Below are 16,873 nucleotides of genomic sequence, written 5' to 3'. Positions count from 1 at the left end.
AGGGGATGGAGAGGACAGAGTCAGCTGCTCAAGTGAGGAGGAAAGGGGAAAGCAAAAGGGGGTTGCATGCAATCTGTACGGCACATGCAGAGGGGAGTCTCAACTGCAACAGTGTTAGGATTTGAAGGGCAACCTATTCTTTCAAAAGATAGGTTGTAGAAAAATGCACCCTTCCCTATAGAAGGGTCTATTTTCAGTTTGCCCTTCCAATGAGAAAATTTCGCATAATTTACAAGGCAAGATACTATATTCTGTCAATGAGTATAACCAATAGACATATAGATATTGTAAATGAGCATTAATATATAGAAAATGTTTTTTAATTAGCCCTTCCATTGACATGTATTCTATTTTTTCACCCTTCTCTATAGAAGGATAATTTTTGAACAAGCCCTTCCAATGACAGATTCAAAAAAACTTTGGCCTTCATACGACCGGCAAAATGCCTTAAGAAGGGCAGATGGGTGTCAAATCCTATCAACAACAATGACAATGAAGGCTGAGTGAGAGCGCCTTTCCTTTTCTACCTCGAGCCTCCGGTTAGTCCTATAATAGGATTTTTTCACTCCCATAAAAGGTGATCTCCTGCAAATTAAAACAAAACGATGCATTAGGTGGCAACGCGCAGCTGCCACGTACGTAAACCATTCCAGGGAACAAGGTCGTCCACCTTGCGAGTCAGCCATGGGATCCCTCGCACGGCGCCTGTGGCGACCACTTCTAACCAGCAAGCCCCACGCACGCTTTATCCCTGTTGCTCGCTTGATTTCTTACCTAGTGCCGCCTACTGCTGAGGAGGCCACAGCTATGGACATGATCAAATACGCAAAATCTCTCAAGAGTGAAGGTAACCCATGAAAGGTTTCTGCATGTGAGCTTAACGTAGAAAGCTTTCTTGGCACCCATTTGCAGAACGCTGAAGCATGTATGCGTTTATGGAAGCATCCGTTGAATATTCTAATTTTTTGAGACGTTTGTTGAGGGAGGAGCATCATTTGAACTGGTTGTGGTCATTAGAGAGCTGGGAATAGCTATCACTTAGTGGTGCTCAAAACTTGAATGATCTAACTAGTAGTGCACGTGCAAGCATGTGTTGACTTAGCAGTAGCTGCCTAGCTTCACCAAAGCCTGCAACAACTTAAGAAGGATGCACATGGCCGGTTTTCATATTAGTCCTTATGGTTGCAAAAGCAATATCCGTTTGATGCATTACCATGACGAGTCATTGTAAATTGTGCAAGCTTCTTAAGTATCACAAGCCTCACAAGACTTTTGGTTCAGCTGTCGTAATAGAGATGGAACACGAAGATAGGAACTTTCAGCCCATGTATGCTTATTTGATGCCATAGGTTGAGAAAATAACCTCAAAATTTGATCGTCGATCTTTAATAAGAAATGAGCCAAAGAGACCCAAGTCAAATGAAGTTTATTTTAAAACGGGTAGGATGATTTTCCGGAAGTTCGTGGTTTTGTTAGACCTCTTGAGCGTTAGAAGCAGGTCAAGACAAAAGACCCTAAGGCTCTAGAGGATGCATTATTCAAGCATGCAATCATGATGACCCTAATAATGGTAAGCCACTTGTTTAGCCATCGCACTAAGCATAATTCATCATGCATAATACTAGTGATGCTACACGTGCATCATTGCATGCTAGAAATAGGAGACATTCCAAGAGACCCAAGGGGCGTCGATGACCTCTCTCTCAGCAAGACATTAAGAGCTAAGAAAGAAAACCTTTGTTTCAATTGTTAAGGTAGTCATTCTAAACAAGATTGTCCAAAGGGAAAGCACAAGGTGTGGGAAAGGAAAAAGTAGTGCACATGGTGCAATTACTTTCTCTACGCCCTTCTGCTAAGCATGCCAATGTGAAAGAATCACATATGGAAGAGGTTCATGAATGCTATATAAATGCCTCTATGTGACAATCAGCTTTTCGACCACATAACCTCGTGAGAATGCACGTCACTATCAAGGGGCACAATATGCGTATCTTTGTAGATGATGATGCCTCTCATAGCTTTCTTAACTATAAGTTGATTAAGAAGTTAAATCTATCACAAACTCCCAATTTCACATCGCTACAAGGTAGCACCGATTAATGGGAACGAGACAGAGGTGTGTTACAGTAGGCTCCTGAGCAGGCAGCCATGGAGGAGCTGACGAGCGTTCTTGCTAAGATGAACATCTAGTTTTCGACTTTCAAAGGACTCTCCACCAAGGATGCCGACCACGCTAGGAGGTTTGTATCCCTCTGTAGAGGTCGGGGCCTAAACAGAGAAGATGCCTACTTAGTGCTCTTTCCGTCCACCTTGGATGGCTTAGCATACAAATGGTATAGTCAGTTTGGAGAGAACCACTTTATGACTTGGGCAACATTGAGGCGATAGTTCTGTGAAGCTTTCAATCCGGGTGACTTTCAAGAGAAAGTCTTGGAAAATTGGCAAATTTGGTGCTCCAACCTAGTGTGACATTTGCAGAACTCATGGCAAGAACAAAGTCTGTGGTGGCCAAGCTTCCTCAACAACTTGGAGACTTCATGATCAAGAAGTGGCTCTCCCGAAGACGTTTCAACAGAAGCTGCAAGCAACTCTGGAGGAGTTTGTCGCTGCCGCTACTAGAATCGAGGGGGCAAGGCGGTTATTCAAGGACTCCCCCTAGGTAGAGTCTGCCTTAGTCCTCATGCAAAGTGCATCTGACCCTTTGATTTCTTTACGCAAGCACTGAAATTACAACGAGCTCTTCAGGAGGAGAGGTCCTCCTCCCTTCGACAATAGATGTCCCCACATCAAGAGACTTTAGACCAGATCAAGCAACAACTAAAAGAGCTAAAAGAGCTCAGGGCTTACCAAGAGTCTAAAGCGGTGGTTTGATGTAGGTCATGTCGCTCTCTAGGGCATCCCCCACACGAAGGGAGGAGAGGTCCTCCTCCCTTCGACAATAGAAGTCCCCACATCAAGAGACTTTAGATCAGATCAAGCAACAACTAAAAGAGCTTAGGGCTTACCAAGAGTCTAAAGCGGTGGTTTGATGTAGCTCATGTCGCTCTCTAGGGCATCCCCCACACGAATGCCCTCTTCAAGCCTATTGCCACCTCTATGAAAAATCTGGACATGACGACAAGGATTGCTACTATCTAAAGGGATTACGACACCTTCAACGGAGCCTTACTCCTACTCTTCAACAAGGCCTTGGTTGGCACCTGCATCTAACATAGTTTCCCCTTATGGCCATTTTATCTACATGCCACCTTTGCTGAATACCCCTATGCAAGGTCTGCAGAGCAGTTTTCCATATGAGGGTTTCTATCACGTTAACACTCCCTCAGCCCCTCAGAGCTTCTACGCCTCAGCCTCCACCTCCATGCAGTAGGAGCAGAGGCCACCTCATCCCCCGTCTCGCCCCTCCAATAGAGCCATTTTGTGCTACAGACGTGGTGAATATGGGCATTACCAAAGCAAATGTCCCCTACTTGAAGGATCTCCTCCTTGCTGTCATTACTCGGAGGCTAAGGATCACTATAGTAAGGATTGTCCTAAACAATGGGCATCCACCTCTTCGAGCGCGAATCGGTTTCAACCAGAGTTCACGTTTCCAAAGATCAACCTGATAGCAGTGAGAAACATTCCTTAGCTGTCACTTGCTACTCATGTGGTTACCCCTCAGAGCAAGCTGCAACAGGTGCAGGAGTCAGCAGGTGTCCTCACTCGGGCAGAAAGGGCAGCCCTCAGTCTCAATCTTCCCAAAGGTCCAATTCAACCATCCCCAATTTCACAACCTAGTCCATCTCTAGCAACGGAGAAGCCATGCATTGGTGCCAAAGGCCAAGCTACCTTACTGCTATCTGATATTGATGGGGCCTTAAGAGGCAATGGCTGACTTGCAGCAGATCAAGGTACCAGAGAAGGCCCTGATCAAAAGAGAAAACCCTACAACAAAGACTATCTTGAAGAATATCTTTTAGCAAGTGTCACTCTATGACATGCTCCGGCTAGATGCAAATCTTTGAAGTGTCACCCTTACAGTCATTCAGTCCCTACCCTGGAGTAGGGTCTAGTGGCAAGCACCTCCCAGTGCAGCCCTCAGAGTCCTACATAATCTCATATCCTGCTCCGCTCACTATTTACAAGAGTCCTCGTCTCACTGGGTCTATTCTAGGGTGCCAATTCTTGGGTGTAATCGTCAATGACACCCATTCGACTTGAAGGAGGCATGGATTGTGTAGTGCATCATAGTTCTTTGTCAGTGGAGTCTAACCCTGAACTTGCACAGTCTACTCCACCTGACGAGCCAGAGGAGGACCTGCTTGAGTGGTTAGAAGCTACAAAGTCTATGCCTTGTTATGTGGTTTCTATTCAATCCTTGCCCAAGGATACCCCATCTATCACTATCCCTACAGTAGCCAAGCAAAGTGTGCAACCTAGCCCAAAAACAAGTGTTGCGGTTATGAATGCTCCTACTGTCGAGGCCTATGGGCTTGGTGAGCCAATCAAAGACCACAGACGAGGTAAGAAATCTCCTTTATAAGAATTTACCTAGCTGTGAACCTCCTCGATGTCCGACTCCGCGACCAAGGCAAAGTTCTCTTCTGTGTGTGATGAAATCCCCTTTGACGAGCTTCCACAAGGATGGTTACAAGAAGAATATGCTGATTTCAATATTGATAAGATGCCAGCGCATGATGTCTCCAAGCTCCAAGAGGCAGCAAACTCTTCCTCCTCTGACGCATCCTTGCCAATAACTCATCCCGAGTGTGTGAGGGAAGTCAACCTGGGGGACCTTGATAACCCTCACCCCATTCTTTTAGTAGCTTGGCTGCAAGATCACTTGGCATTGCTTGACCATGTAGTTTCTTTTATGCACTCTTTCAAAGATGTTTTCGCTTGGTCTTACAAAGATTTGGAAGGAATCGCACTAGAACTAGGCGTTCACACTATCCCTCTGGTCCAGGGGGACTAAGCCAGTTAGAGGCCGAGCTTACAAACTAAACCCCAAGTATGTAGAAGCTCTCAAAATGGAGCTAGAGAAAATGAAAGAAGCAGGCATCATCGTGGCCGCGGAGCATTGCGAGTGGCTGTCCCCCATGGTAACAACTCCCAAAAATGTCTGGTAGTTAGGTGCGCTCAATAAAGTAACAATGCCGTATGGATTTCCAACACCTTTCACAGAGCGAGTGCTTGAAGATGTGGCTGGGCACATCCTCTACAGTTTCATGGATGGGTTTAGTGGATGCAATCAATTGGGCATTCATCCTGCTAATCAGATCAAAACTGCTTGTGACTCCATGGGGTGTTTTCATTTACACCAGAATGTCTTTTGGGTTAAAAAACACTCCACCTTCTTTCAATCGCACAATACATTTCATCTTTTATCCTTTGCTAACTGATCATCTTCGCATATTCATAAATGATTTTTCAACCTTCTCTGGCGCTCAATATTGCACCCCAGTGGAGAATTTGGAGGAGCACCTCGCTTAGCTCTCTGTTGTCTTCCTCAGGTGCAAGGAGGGTTTCAGCACAATCCAGCCAGCGTTCTGCATTTTAGCAATATCCTCGTTGCCGTTGTCGCCGTCATCTTCATCGTCGTCGATATCAACATCGTCATCGTCGTCGACATCGTCATCATCAAGTACCACAACATCAGTGCCCATTAGCATCAACATCTCAACATCCAATTATTGTATGAGCATTTGTGCAAGAATAAAGAAAGTACTTGCTCTGGCAATAGAGCAAGGGGGGCCTTGAGGGTTGGGATCGGACATCCCCGTGTCGTCTCTTTTCTCTCTCTTTCTTTCGGTTCAGTCGAGTTCCTTCCTGAAGTAAAGTGTTCCTTGTGTTTGAGCGGAGTACTAGATCCGAGCTAAGTCCTTAAACACTTCCGTTGCACTTGACACCAGCCCACTGAATACCACCCCAAGATAGGTGTGTATCTGTGTACTCCACTGTCTCCTGGCCATACGTAAATGTGGGTGCTGACCTCTTGACCCACTGTGATGTGGTGTTGAACACCATAACCTTGGTTTTCCCAAGGTTAACAGACAATCCACTATCATGAGCAAATATGTGCAAAGCATCTAAATGACGCTGCATCCCCTCCGGAGAGTTAGAAATCAAAACAATATCATCAACATATAATAACAGCGGAATCCATGTCCCTGCTAGCTGAGCACCTCTGTCATCGGAAAGGCCAAGACTTGCAGTGTTTCAAGATGTTGGGTCAAGAGCCCCGTGCATCAAGCAGCATCTCAAAACGTTGGAGCTCAAAATGCATCGCATAGTGTAAGTGTTTCAAAACGCTACTCGGTGAGGCTGAAAAACGCCTCGAGCTTGTTGCTGAAAACGCCCTCACAGGGAGCCAAAATGCTTGAGTGTCTCAAAATGTTGGCGAGAACGTTAAGTTTAGAAGCCGATCCTCCCTAGAGACACTTGTTTTGCATTTCAAAACACTACTCTAGAAGCGCCGCCCAAAGGATGCCCTTCTTCTTTTCCCCTTCATGGGAGAGAAGAAGAATAAGAAGAAGGGAGTTTTAAGGTCGTAGGAAACTATCCCAAGAGACCTTAAATATCTAGCCGACGAGGAGTTGAACTCAAGACCTGTTACTCAAGAGGGAAATGGCATAACCAATCTACCACACTTGAGTGATAGAAAGGTTATATCATTTTCCTCTTTTTATAAGCGTGCGCACACACACACCCACCCACAGACCCGAGAAGAAGAGAGTTTTAACGTTGTAGGAAACTATCCCAAGAGACCTTAAAGATCTAGCCGACGAGGAGTTGAAATCAAGACCTGTTATTCAAGAGGGAAATGGCATAACCAATCTACCACACTTGGGTGAGAGAGAGAAAGAAAGAAAGAAAGAAAGAAAGATTTTTAACGTCTATGTCAGGCCGAAATCGGCCTATGAGACAAATCAAATGTACATGGTGTGTATGTCATCCGTCTATCGGAAAGACAAATGAAACAAAACTGATACAAAACTGAACTGAATGTAGGTAGTGGGGTATCTGAGGAGGGATGGAGCTCTATCTCTAGGGGTATATGCATGTCTATATGCTCAAGGTAGTACAATCATGAGAATGCATCAAGCTATCTAGCTCCATCCTGTACTAATGGGGGGATGTAAGATGTGGTACATGGGCGGGTCTGGTGCCAAGGCTGCCCGGATGAAAGCTGTCGGGTCGGCCCTCATCTGGGCCACTCGCTCCTCAGTGGCACTGCGCTCCCGGGCTCGGATCTCCTCGATCTGTCCGTAGTGGGAGCGTGCGCCCCTGTAGCCTGTGACTCGTGGTCGTCGTCTAGCTCGGCTCACCTCCGCCTGTGGGAGTGTCACTCCCCTCTGAGTGTCTGGTGGGGGAGGGGCGGTAATCCTCTGAAAGAAGTCTGTGAGCTGCGACTGTCTCCCCTCTGTATGTGTAGCTGTGTGTGGCTGTAGTAGTGTGTCCCGATGGCTCTGTATCTCTAGTAAGAACCGTCCGAGCTGTCTCTGATCCTGAGAGTCCATGATCTCTCGGAGAGTGGGCTGTCCTCTGAATAGGGCCTCATACCTGCCTCTGATCTCAGTGTATGCTCTGCATCTACATACAAAGTGCTCCTCACTCTCCACCTCCTCTGTGCAGGCTCTGCAGACGCGCTCCTCCCTAGGGACACCAGTATGTCTCCCGATCTCAATCTCTAACCTGTGTGAAGCCACTCTCAGCTGACCAATCGCCACCCGTGAGCTATGTGGCATATATGTGTCCATGTAGCGTGGTCTCTGTATGAACCCCCCAGACAATATGGTGAGAAACTGGTCTCTGTAATCTGACATCCTCGTCCCCAAGCCAGGTGACTCCCAGACTCTCCTAGTGTATAGCTGCCACAGATCCTGTCTCAGTACCAAGTTCCTCTCACTGCGAGAGAGGTGAACATATGGTGAGTGGGGGTCGTACTGGAAAGGTGGTAGGCTCTCCATGTCAAGACCGTGTCCCTCAAACCATGCTCTGACCTGTGAGTACCATGCTCTCTCATGCCCACTCTCTGATAGCTGTATAGCTGCCTCAAATGCTCTACGAGTAAGTCTGTCAGGAGGTAGCTCTCTCATCCTCTGGATGAAGCAGACTGTCTGGAATAGTGCCTCTACCACCATGGGTGGTGTGGCGAGCTCGGCTCTAATAATGTCATGTGGCACTGTCTTCTTGCTGCGGAGCAAGCGTGAGATCATACATATCTGTGGCCTCTCAAGCTGTGTCCACTGGTCAGCTGTCAATCCTGGTGCCCATACTGCCGCCGAGTACATCAAGGCCGGGGTGACTAAGGTGTCGAAAAGCCACCCCTTCGTGCGGGGTTCCTGAAAGTGTGCCTGGTGGCATCTCCGCTCTAGCATGGCCAGAGCTGCATATCCTCGGGTGAGCCTGTCAGCAGCAGCCTGCCTCATAGTGAAGGGTCTTGGTAGGCTGGTGAATGTGATGCCAAGGTAGACATAGGAGGTGACTACATCAACCTGTCCTCCTGCTGCTGTGAAGGTGGCAGCGCTCCTCACTGCACTGGATGTGTGAAAGATCATAACCTTGGTTTTGCCAAGGTTCACAGTCAACCCCCTGTGTGTGCTGAATTCGTCCAAGGCCTCAAGATGGCGTTGCAAGCCCTCGGGTGACTCTGAAATCAACACAATATCATCAGCATATAACATGATGTGGACCGGAGTACCTGCCAAGTCGCTCCCCTCTCCCCCTGCTCGCAGTATGTAGTCGGAGATCTCGTCGATGTAGAGCCCAAAGAGTGTCGGGGAGAGTGGGCATCCTTGCTTAACACCAATGGTGCTAGCAATGGTCTCTGAAAAACCGCCTGGGCAACGAACTCGACCCGTCACCTTCTCGTAGAGAGCATATATGGCCCAAATCATCTCTGTTGGTACCCCAATGCTGTGAAGGCGCTGGAAGAGTCTCTCGCGTGGGACTGTGATCAGTGGTGGAGAAAGCTCGTCTGAAACCTGCCTGGCTTGGAGCTCGTAAACCCTCGATCTCTGCGTAGTAGCTGAGCTGTGCCTCAACTACTGCTCCATATAGCTTGGCCATCGTGTGGCCAATCATGATAGTCCTGTAGTTCCCTGGATCCAGGGTGTCGCCAGATTTGTGGATAGGCACTATGGTGTGCTGTGTCCACTCCTCTGGGAAGCCCTCCCCTATAGCCCGGTTGAAGACATGTGCAATCAACGGGGCTATAGTGGAGGCCGCATAAATGATGTGCTCACTCTGTAATCCAGTATGGTCAGCTGATCGTCTGTGCTGCATGCGGCGTATGGCCCTCTCTACCATCTGTGCTGTAAAGAAGGAGGAGCACGTGGGGCGTGGCTCTTGTGGCTGTGGGATAGGAGGCTGTCCTGGCACCTCGTAAAGTCGCTCTGCATAATCATGCCATATCTGTGGATCCTCAATAGCTGTAGTCGGACGTGGCTCGCGCAGGGTGCGCCATGCCGTCGCGCTATCCATGCTCATGAATAGGCGGTATAGCTCAAGCTCCTGTGCCTCTTCGAATGCTCGCCGCTTTTGGCGTGTCAGCGTCTTCATATGCCGTCTGGCCTCTCTCTCTATGATCTCTCCTAAGGCTCGCTGTGCACGGAGGCGTCGGTATAGCTCTCTGCACTCATCATCATACCAGCGGTTCTGAGGCATAGTCCCGGGGGGGGGGGAGTGCGTCCTGTGTGAGTGGTGTGTGGAAAGGAGCTAATAGCTGAAGTGTGGAGAATGGAAGAGATATGTGATGTGAGAACTGAGAGTGGTGTGGATGGGTGGAGGAGGCATAGGCCATGCTCGACCTCGGCCGAGTAAAGAGAGGCTAGCTCATGTGTGAAATGGATGGTGGTGTGTGGAGTGTGTGCTGTGGAGCTGTGTGGGATGGTATCTCCGGTGATGGAGAAAGAGAGGTATGTGTGGTCGGCTCCGATGGGTATGGGTGGAATGGTGAAGGATGTGATAAGGTGTGTAGCCTCCCTGGGTCCCAGAATATAGTCGACTGTACTCCCCCCTCCCTCTGCAACTCCATGTGGCATACAAGTCAGGCCCCCTGAGGTGGGCCACTGGACCATCCCGTTATAAATAACGAGACGGGGCTGGGAGCCAAGTCGAAGTAGATGTCGTCCGTAGGCTGTGACTGGAGCTCTGTCTGCTGTATCTCTCATAGTAGCCTCCTCATCTAGAGTGTGTAGTGCCTCTGGGTCCTCGTGGTCATATGCCTCACACTGCTCACTGCGCGTACGAGCATTGAAGTCTCCCATAAGGAAGACTTCACCCAGTGTGGAGTACTCCATAATCTCCTCCGTGAGGCATGCGTATGGTGACTCCTGCTCAATAGGGGCGAATCTGGAGCCTGTGGGAGCAAAGTAGCAAAGGGCAATGTAGACGATCCTGTCTCGTGAGAGCTCGAGGCGAATCCACATGTAGCGGGCCTGTGGGTCCCGGGCAACAATCTGTAGTCTGCTGTGAAGCCCCTGTCTAAAGAGTATGGCCACTCCTCCTGAGCCACGAGTGGTGTGCTGGCGCATACATCCCCGATGTAGAGACTCCCACTGGAATCCATGTATCCGTGGTAGCCCTCTCTCTGGGCTCTCGTGTGTCTCTGTAAGTAGAATGATGTCTCGACCTCTCATCACCTCCTCAAGTCTCTCTGGGTGTGTCCATAGGTCTCCATTGCAATTCCAAACCGTGACATGAATCTCCTCGTGTGTCCCATAGGCCGCGAGTCCCTATGCGATGGTCTTGCCATCAATGATAACCCTACCATCTCGATATACTGCCTTCTTCCCTTCTTTGCGGGCTTGGTGGACTCTAGGCATGCACGCGCGACGGTGATCTTGTTGCATCTTTGTGAGGTCATCATCAAGATAAATCGGGGGGCCTTCTAGCCCTCTCAAGATGACCCTCTTTCGGAGGAAAGAAGTTCGAGACTCCTCGGAGGCGAATTTGAGGATGAGAGCTCTCTTCTTTGGATCTTTGCCGGCTCTCCAAACTTTGGAGATTGGGATTTCTTCTTCCTTGTATCCCACTTTCTTGCATAAAGCTTTCCCATCGCTCTCGGGTGTAGACCCTTCTTCTTCTTTGATGCCGGTCACTCGCACATTGAGACGGTGAGCTTGTCGCATCTTCTCCTCCTCGATGGTTGTGTGTACGATGAGTACCTCATCTTTTTGGGCTTCCTCTCTTGCAACCTTCTTGATGTTCTTTTTGACCACTTCGACCCATCCTTCTTTGGTGGCCTCTAATTTGTCCTCAATGCTTGCGGTGAGGGCTTTGGTGATCTCCTCCTTGAGGGCTTCCTTAGCCTCCTCTTTAATCTCTCCTTCTTCGGGGGTGAGGGATGTGATGGAAGCATGAAGTAGATCGATTTGTGCCTTCATCTCTTCTTGCTCTTTCCTCCATCTCTCCCTCTCCTTCCCGTTCTCCCGTTCCCTTCTCTCCTTCTCCTCTTTGAGATTTTGGATTTCCGCTCTCATGTCCTCTTTCTCTTCGTTCCATAGCTTGATGAGGGTGGCTTTCTCCTCCTCCCATATCTCTCTCTCCATCCGCCATTCTTTCATGTCCTTCTCCAATTGTGCAAGCCTCTTGTTCGTGAGCATGAAGGTTGTCTTCATTGTCGATGCCGGCGTCTTGATGATGGGGGAAGACATGGCTGTCTTCGTAACTACCCTCTCTTCATATTGTGAAGAAGAGGGGAGAAGGGGAAGAGAGGGAGTACTTGTGTGTATGCGTGTATGTGTGTAGTGTGTGTGTGGGTATGTATCCGTGTGTGAGAGATTGGGGGCAGCGGGCCTGGTGCACTTGGTAATGCTGCAACAATGAGGCAGCAGCAAGTGCTACAGCCTTGGCAGCGTGCAGTCGCAACAGGTCAGCCACAACGGGTTCAGCAGCAGCAGCAGTGGCGCGCGCAGGGGGTGAAACAGCAGCAGCGGTGGCGTGCACAGGGGGCAGCAGCAGTGGCGCGCACAGGGGCAGCAGCAGTGGCGCGCGCAGAGAGAGAGAGAGAGAGAGAGAGAGAGAGAGAGAGAGAGAGAGAGAGAGAGAGAGAGAGAGAGAGAGAGAGAGTTTGCTCAGAACCAACCAACTTGGCAATGAATTACATGATTATACAATGGGAAGTGAGCGCTCTTATATACCTACTTGGAGACCTTGAGTAATCCACCCTAGTAAATTTCCCTACCTAGAATCATGTCAAGTAAGTAAATTAAATACCGAAAAGCCATAATTAATAATAGGACCACATTGGGCATTCACTTGAGATGCATGAACTTCAACAAGATACTACACTGGTGATGAACAATAGATGATACAACTTGGGGGAGGGAGGTGGCAAGTTGCTCAACCTCACTAGGAAAACTCTACCACCCAAAAGTAGGGGCCAAAACTGGGAAACAATACGCCCGTAGGTGGAAACTAGTGGCACTGGCCAACAACAAAAATACCCTAGTCCTTGGGCCACCAAAGCAATCTCTTTGACATTGCCAACAGTACAGGGTGGGAAAAATAATGGCAGGAACATGCCATAATCGAGAAGACTACCTCAATAGGCTGGACACAGACACAAAACAGCCCTTGTCACAAAGTGATGACGTGGCATGCCCAATTGGAAAGAAATAGCCGGGAGGAAAAAAGAAACTGAACCTAAAAAACAGAAGAAGTCTGAACCCAGAAAGAATGGCCAAGGGGCCTAAAATTGAAAGAAACAAGGGATTTTTAAATCCTAGCTCCCACCCAACTTGCGGAGCACCGGCCGAGGGGCCTAAAACCCTAAAAACCCAAGACTTGAACTTTGAGGCCGATTTTCGTAAATTGTGTTGACATGCTGACGTGGCAAAGGGTGCAGATGTTGAATGGGAGGGATGTACGGATTTTCCGTGTTTTGCGCTGGCTGTGCCACAAATGGCAGGTTGGCAGATATTTGAGTTTCTGCACTAGCTTTTGGGAGCAGATGCTTTTGGGGTTTAGTGCTTTTGGTTGAAGTGCTTTTGGGGCTTTGCTTCTAGGCAACCCTTGTACTATTTATAAAGGAGCCCAGGGCCTCACTCTGCACAACATCTGGACGCAGATGTTGATAGTAGAGGACCTTTGGGAGTTGTACCTTGATGACTCAATCATAAAGAAATATTAGAAGGGACGCCAATCTTTTGGGGCTAGTGCATCTGGCCACGGAACTCCACGGTGCCGTGTCGACTCTCTCTCTCTCTCTCTCTCTCTCTCTCTCTCTCTCTCTCTCTCTCTCTCTCTCGTAAAGTTAAGTGATTCTGCAGTTTCTGCTCGTGTGTTGCTATTGATTTCTTGCTTGGAGTGTCCAAGCTTGTAACAGTGGTATGAGAGCTCATAAAGATTCTTCTTCTACGGAGGATCCGATCCCTTTTGCATTACACATGGGTTTTTGTGTAGAATCTGACGGGAACAACAACTTTCTACGAGGAGGTGAAGAAAAGTTGAAACCCAATGTGGGAATTGAAGAAAACAACGAAGAAGTAGGCGAAATCTTGGTGGGGAACTTTGCCAGAGCGGAGTACAAGCATCAACTACTGGTTGACAAGTGTGTAAAAAGATTGATGTACTCCCAGAACCCGAAATATGTGCTTACCCGATGGAATGACTCAAGGGAACTGTGTGACAGCTCATCACTGGATTCCGGAGCAGTAAGGGAATTTAGATGGTGGCGCATCAGAGGGTTTCGTCGAGCTAACGGAAATATATGCAAGTTCATCAGAGGATTCCGGAGAAGAAAGAGGATCAAATGATAGTGTGTCTCAAGGTTTCAACAATTGAGACCAATGTGCCAGCGGACAGGGAGGCCAGCTAGGTTACCCACAGGTCCCAGGGCACAAGGAAAGAAAGTAAAGGGAATCATTTGGTATATCAGAGAATTCCACAGATCCATATGGAGGTGTCCAGGATAGGGACGCCTGCAGGGCTACCAACAAGTCACAGGGCACAAGAAAAGAACAAAAAGGTATGCTAGGTCCACCGGATAATTTGGTCAAGGGTACTTTTTGGCTCTCCATGCAAAGTGGATGGTAGATTGAATAAAGTCACTATTTCTCTTTGAGATTTTAGGGGTACTGACAGGCTGATAGTATTTTGCGGAATGACTTTATGAACAAATGTGCATTGAATTGAAAATTTCCATAATTGAAAACTTGTGCTCTTTCATGTGTGTATTGTTAGAGACATGTAGAGAGAGATGAAATGTTTGCAGCATTTTGTATGAACAATGATTTTAACTTAGTGCATCTAGACGTCTGCTAGAGATCAGTTGGATCTGGATGTGATGGCTAAGTGAATGCGAAGTGAATGAGATTCTAGTACATCAAGATGTCTATTTGGATAAGATGACTGGATATCACTGTGAGTGCATGAAGAATTTCGGAAGGATGAGATGGCTACACAGTGATCTAGGTGCATCATTTGTTTTGGACATAATGAGATGGCTAGATTAAATGATTGAAACACGGTATTCAGTGTGAACTAAGTGTCTGATTTTGTGAACTGAATGCTATGTCGATGTATTGTCTTGTGGGGATAGTCATGGGCATGGTTTGCTTGATTGAAATGTGAAATGAAACGATATGAATCTGATAGTAACAAGATTTAGTAGATCTTGCAAGACATCCGTGAAAAGATCAGCGCAGTGTGGATGTGATTGCTAACGGGTTAATAATGATCAGGATTTGTATCTTATTAGACCCTCGATAGAAATGCGATCGAACAATGACTGATGTCTTTGTAGAAGTGTTGCATTTGTGGAGTCTGGTGCATGAGTACATAGAGTCAGTGTCTATTGAAGAAAGTTTCTGTCCTATGGCTGTTTTGCAGTTGTAATCGAGGGCGATTGCAATTCTTTCAAGGGGAGTGAATGTCACGAAGTGATGATGTGGCATGTCCAATTGGAAAGAAATGGCCAGGAGGACAAGAGAAACTGAACCTCAAAAGCAAAAGAAGTCTGAACCCAGAAAGAATGGCCAAGGGGCCTAAAATTGAAAGAAAGAAGGGATTTTTAAATCCTAGTTGCCACCCAACTTACAGAGCACCGGCTCAGGGGCTTAAAAACCTTACAACCCAAAGCTTGAACTATGAGGCCGATTTTCGTAAATCACGTTGACATGCTAATGTGGCAGAGTGTACGGATGTTGACATGGTAGAATGTCACAAACTATGACGTGGTGTGTCCACAACACACGCATACACTCTCTCTGCTGCCCACCTGAAATCCGGCGGAATGCTGACGTGGCACTGCTATATGGACAGGGTCCTGTAAATTTCGGCGAAGATCGCAGAGCTGCCACATGACAGGTTGTACGGACGCCAGTGGGAATTGCGCAGATTGAATTGTGGCAGATTTGCTTTTGGGCATGCTTTTGGAAATCTCACGCAATCTTTGAAAGCTGCCATTTTTTACATTAAGCAAGAATGAGAGAGAAAGAGTCTCTTGCTTTATTTTTCCAAAGCTTTTAAGGCTTTTGAGTTTAATAGCTTTTGGGCTCTGTAACAACCCTTGTACTCTTTAAATAAGTGGGTAGGCCACTCACAACTGAGAGCATCTGGACGCAGAGTCTGACTGTGAGCGCCTGCCCGCACTCTTGTACTTTGAATTCAGATTAATACAAAAAGAAATACCGAAAGGGACGCCAATCTTTGGGGCCAATAACTCTAGGCACGGAACTCCGCCGGGTCAGTGTCGAATCAATTGTAAACTGTGAACTATTTTGAAGTGGTTTTATTGTGCTGTTGCGGTAGATTCTCGACTTGGAGTGTCCAAGTCTGTTGCAGTGGTATCAGAGCACGGCCGATTTCTCTTCTACGGGAAATCTGATCCCTAATTTTTCCGATCCCTAATTTTTTTCCGCGGCACCTATGGCTTCATGCAAAAATCAGTCGACTCCTTTTGCATCCGGAGATGCGGGAAGGGATCACAACGAAGATTCCGGCAAGGAGTATGGCCCGCCTCAGCCTACTTCGGCGGAGCGTTGAGAGATGGAGCGTCAATGATTGATCGGCGACGCAACAAAAATGATGCTCAATTTTGCGAAGGATCCAAAATTTGCAAAATATATGAGCGAGACCTCTTTCGATGACGTGCATACGCAGTGGCAGAAGACCACAAAACCATCCCCCAAACCCGCTTTCAAGAAATCTCCTACTCCCAGGAAGTATACAGAGAAAGAATTAGAAAAGGTGGTTGATGCAAGCATTGCTCAGCTTTTTGACGCGCAGAACAAAACTGAAAAGCACGGCAAAGAGCAGAAGAAAGGCACTGACTTCCCGGGCTATTTGGGTCGTCAGTCGACATTTGAAAAGGCAAAGAAACAGAAGAAGCGTGTTCGATTTGATGGAGTACCCAGTTCTTCTTCTTCTTCTTCTTCTTCTTCTTCTTCTGATAGTTCTTCTAGCTCATCTGACTTGAGCGAAAAAGACCGAAAAGTCAAAGAGCGAAGCAAGAAGCAATGCTTCGGAAAGGGCAAGAAAAAGGCAAAGAAGCCTAAATCTCGCCCCGTGAGTGACAATTCTACAGAGGACTCGTCTACAAGCAGTTCAGACTCTGACGACAACAACTTTTATGCAAAGAAGAAGAATTTTCATAAAGCCAACCAGTATGACTTTCTGGAAGACAAAAGCAAGAAAGTCCAAGAGTTTAAGGAAGGTGGACAGTCAATTAAATTTGACACGTTTTCTGGATATAGAGATGCTTCGAAGGCTTTGTCTTTTGTACAGTAGTTTGACATCGCTTTCGCAGGAGGGTGTTACTCAGAGCACTCTAAGATTCGGAGAGCTGCCTCTTACTCTAAGGGGAATGCTCAGTGCTCGAACTTGGTGGTCCACGCTTCTATTAAGCAAGACTGCGCCAATTAAATGGTTGAAATTCAAGAGG

General features: G+C 47.5%; 1 protein-coding gene across 1 annotated transcript in view; it reads left to right on the top strand.

The window, feature by feature from the left end:
• Window positions 1-600: 600 nt before the first annotated feature.
• The window catches only part of NDP1 (Tetratricopeptide repeat (TPR)-like superfamily protein), a 140,393-nt gene continuing 124,120 nt past the window's right edge, over window positions 601-16,873 (top strand). The window contains exon 1 of the mRNA XM_086519777.1: window positions 601-847. Coding sequence (XP_086375903.1) covers window positions 685-847 — 163 coding nt within the window. The 5' untranslated portion in view covers window positions 601-684. The remainder of the gene's footprint in view (window positions 848-16,873) is intronic.

The sequence above is a fragment of the Adiantum capillus-veneris genome, chromosome 9 (genome assembly GCF_014529385.1).
Source record: "Adiantum capillus-veneris isolate H3 chromosome 9, ASM1452938v2, whole genome shotgun sequence".
Taxonomy (NCBI): Eukaryota; Viridiplantae; Streptophyta; class Polypodiopsida; order Polypodiales; family Pteridaceae; genus Adiantum; species Adiantum capillus-veneris.
This window is presented reverse-complemented; position numbering and strand designations above follow the sequence as displayed.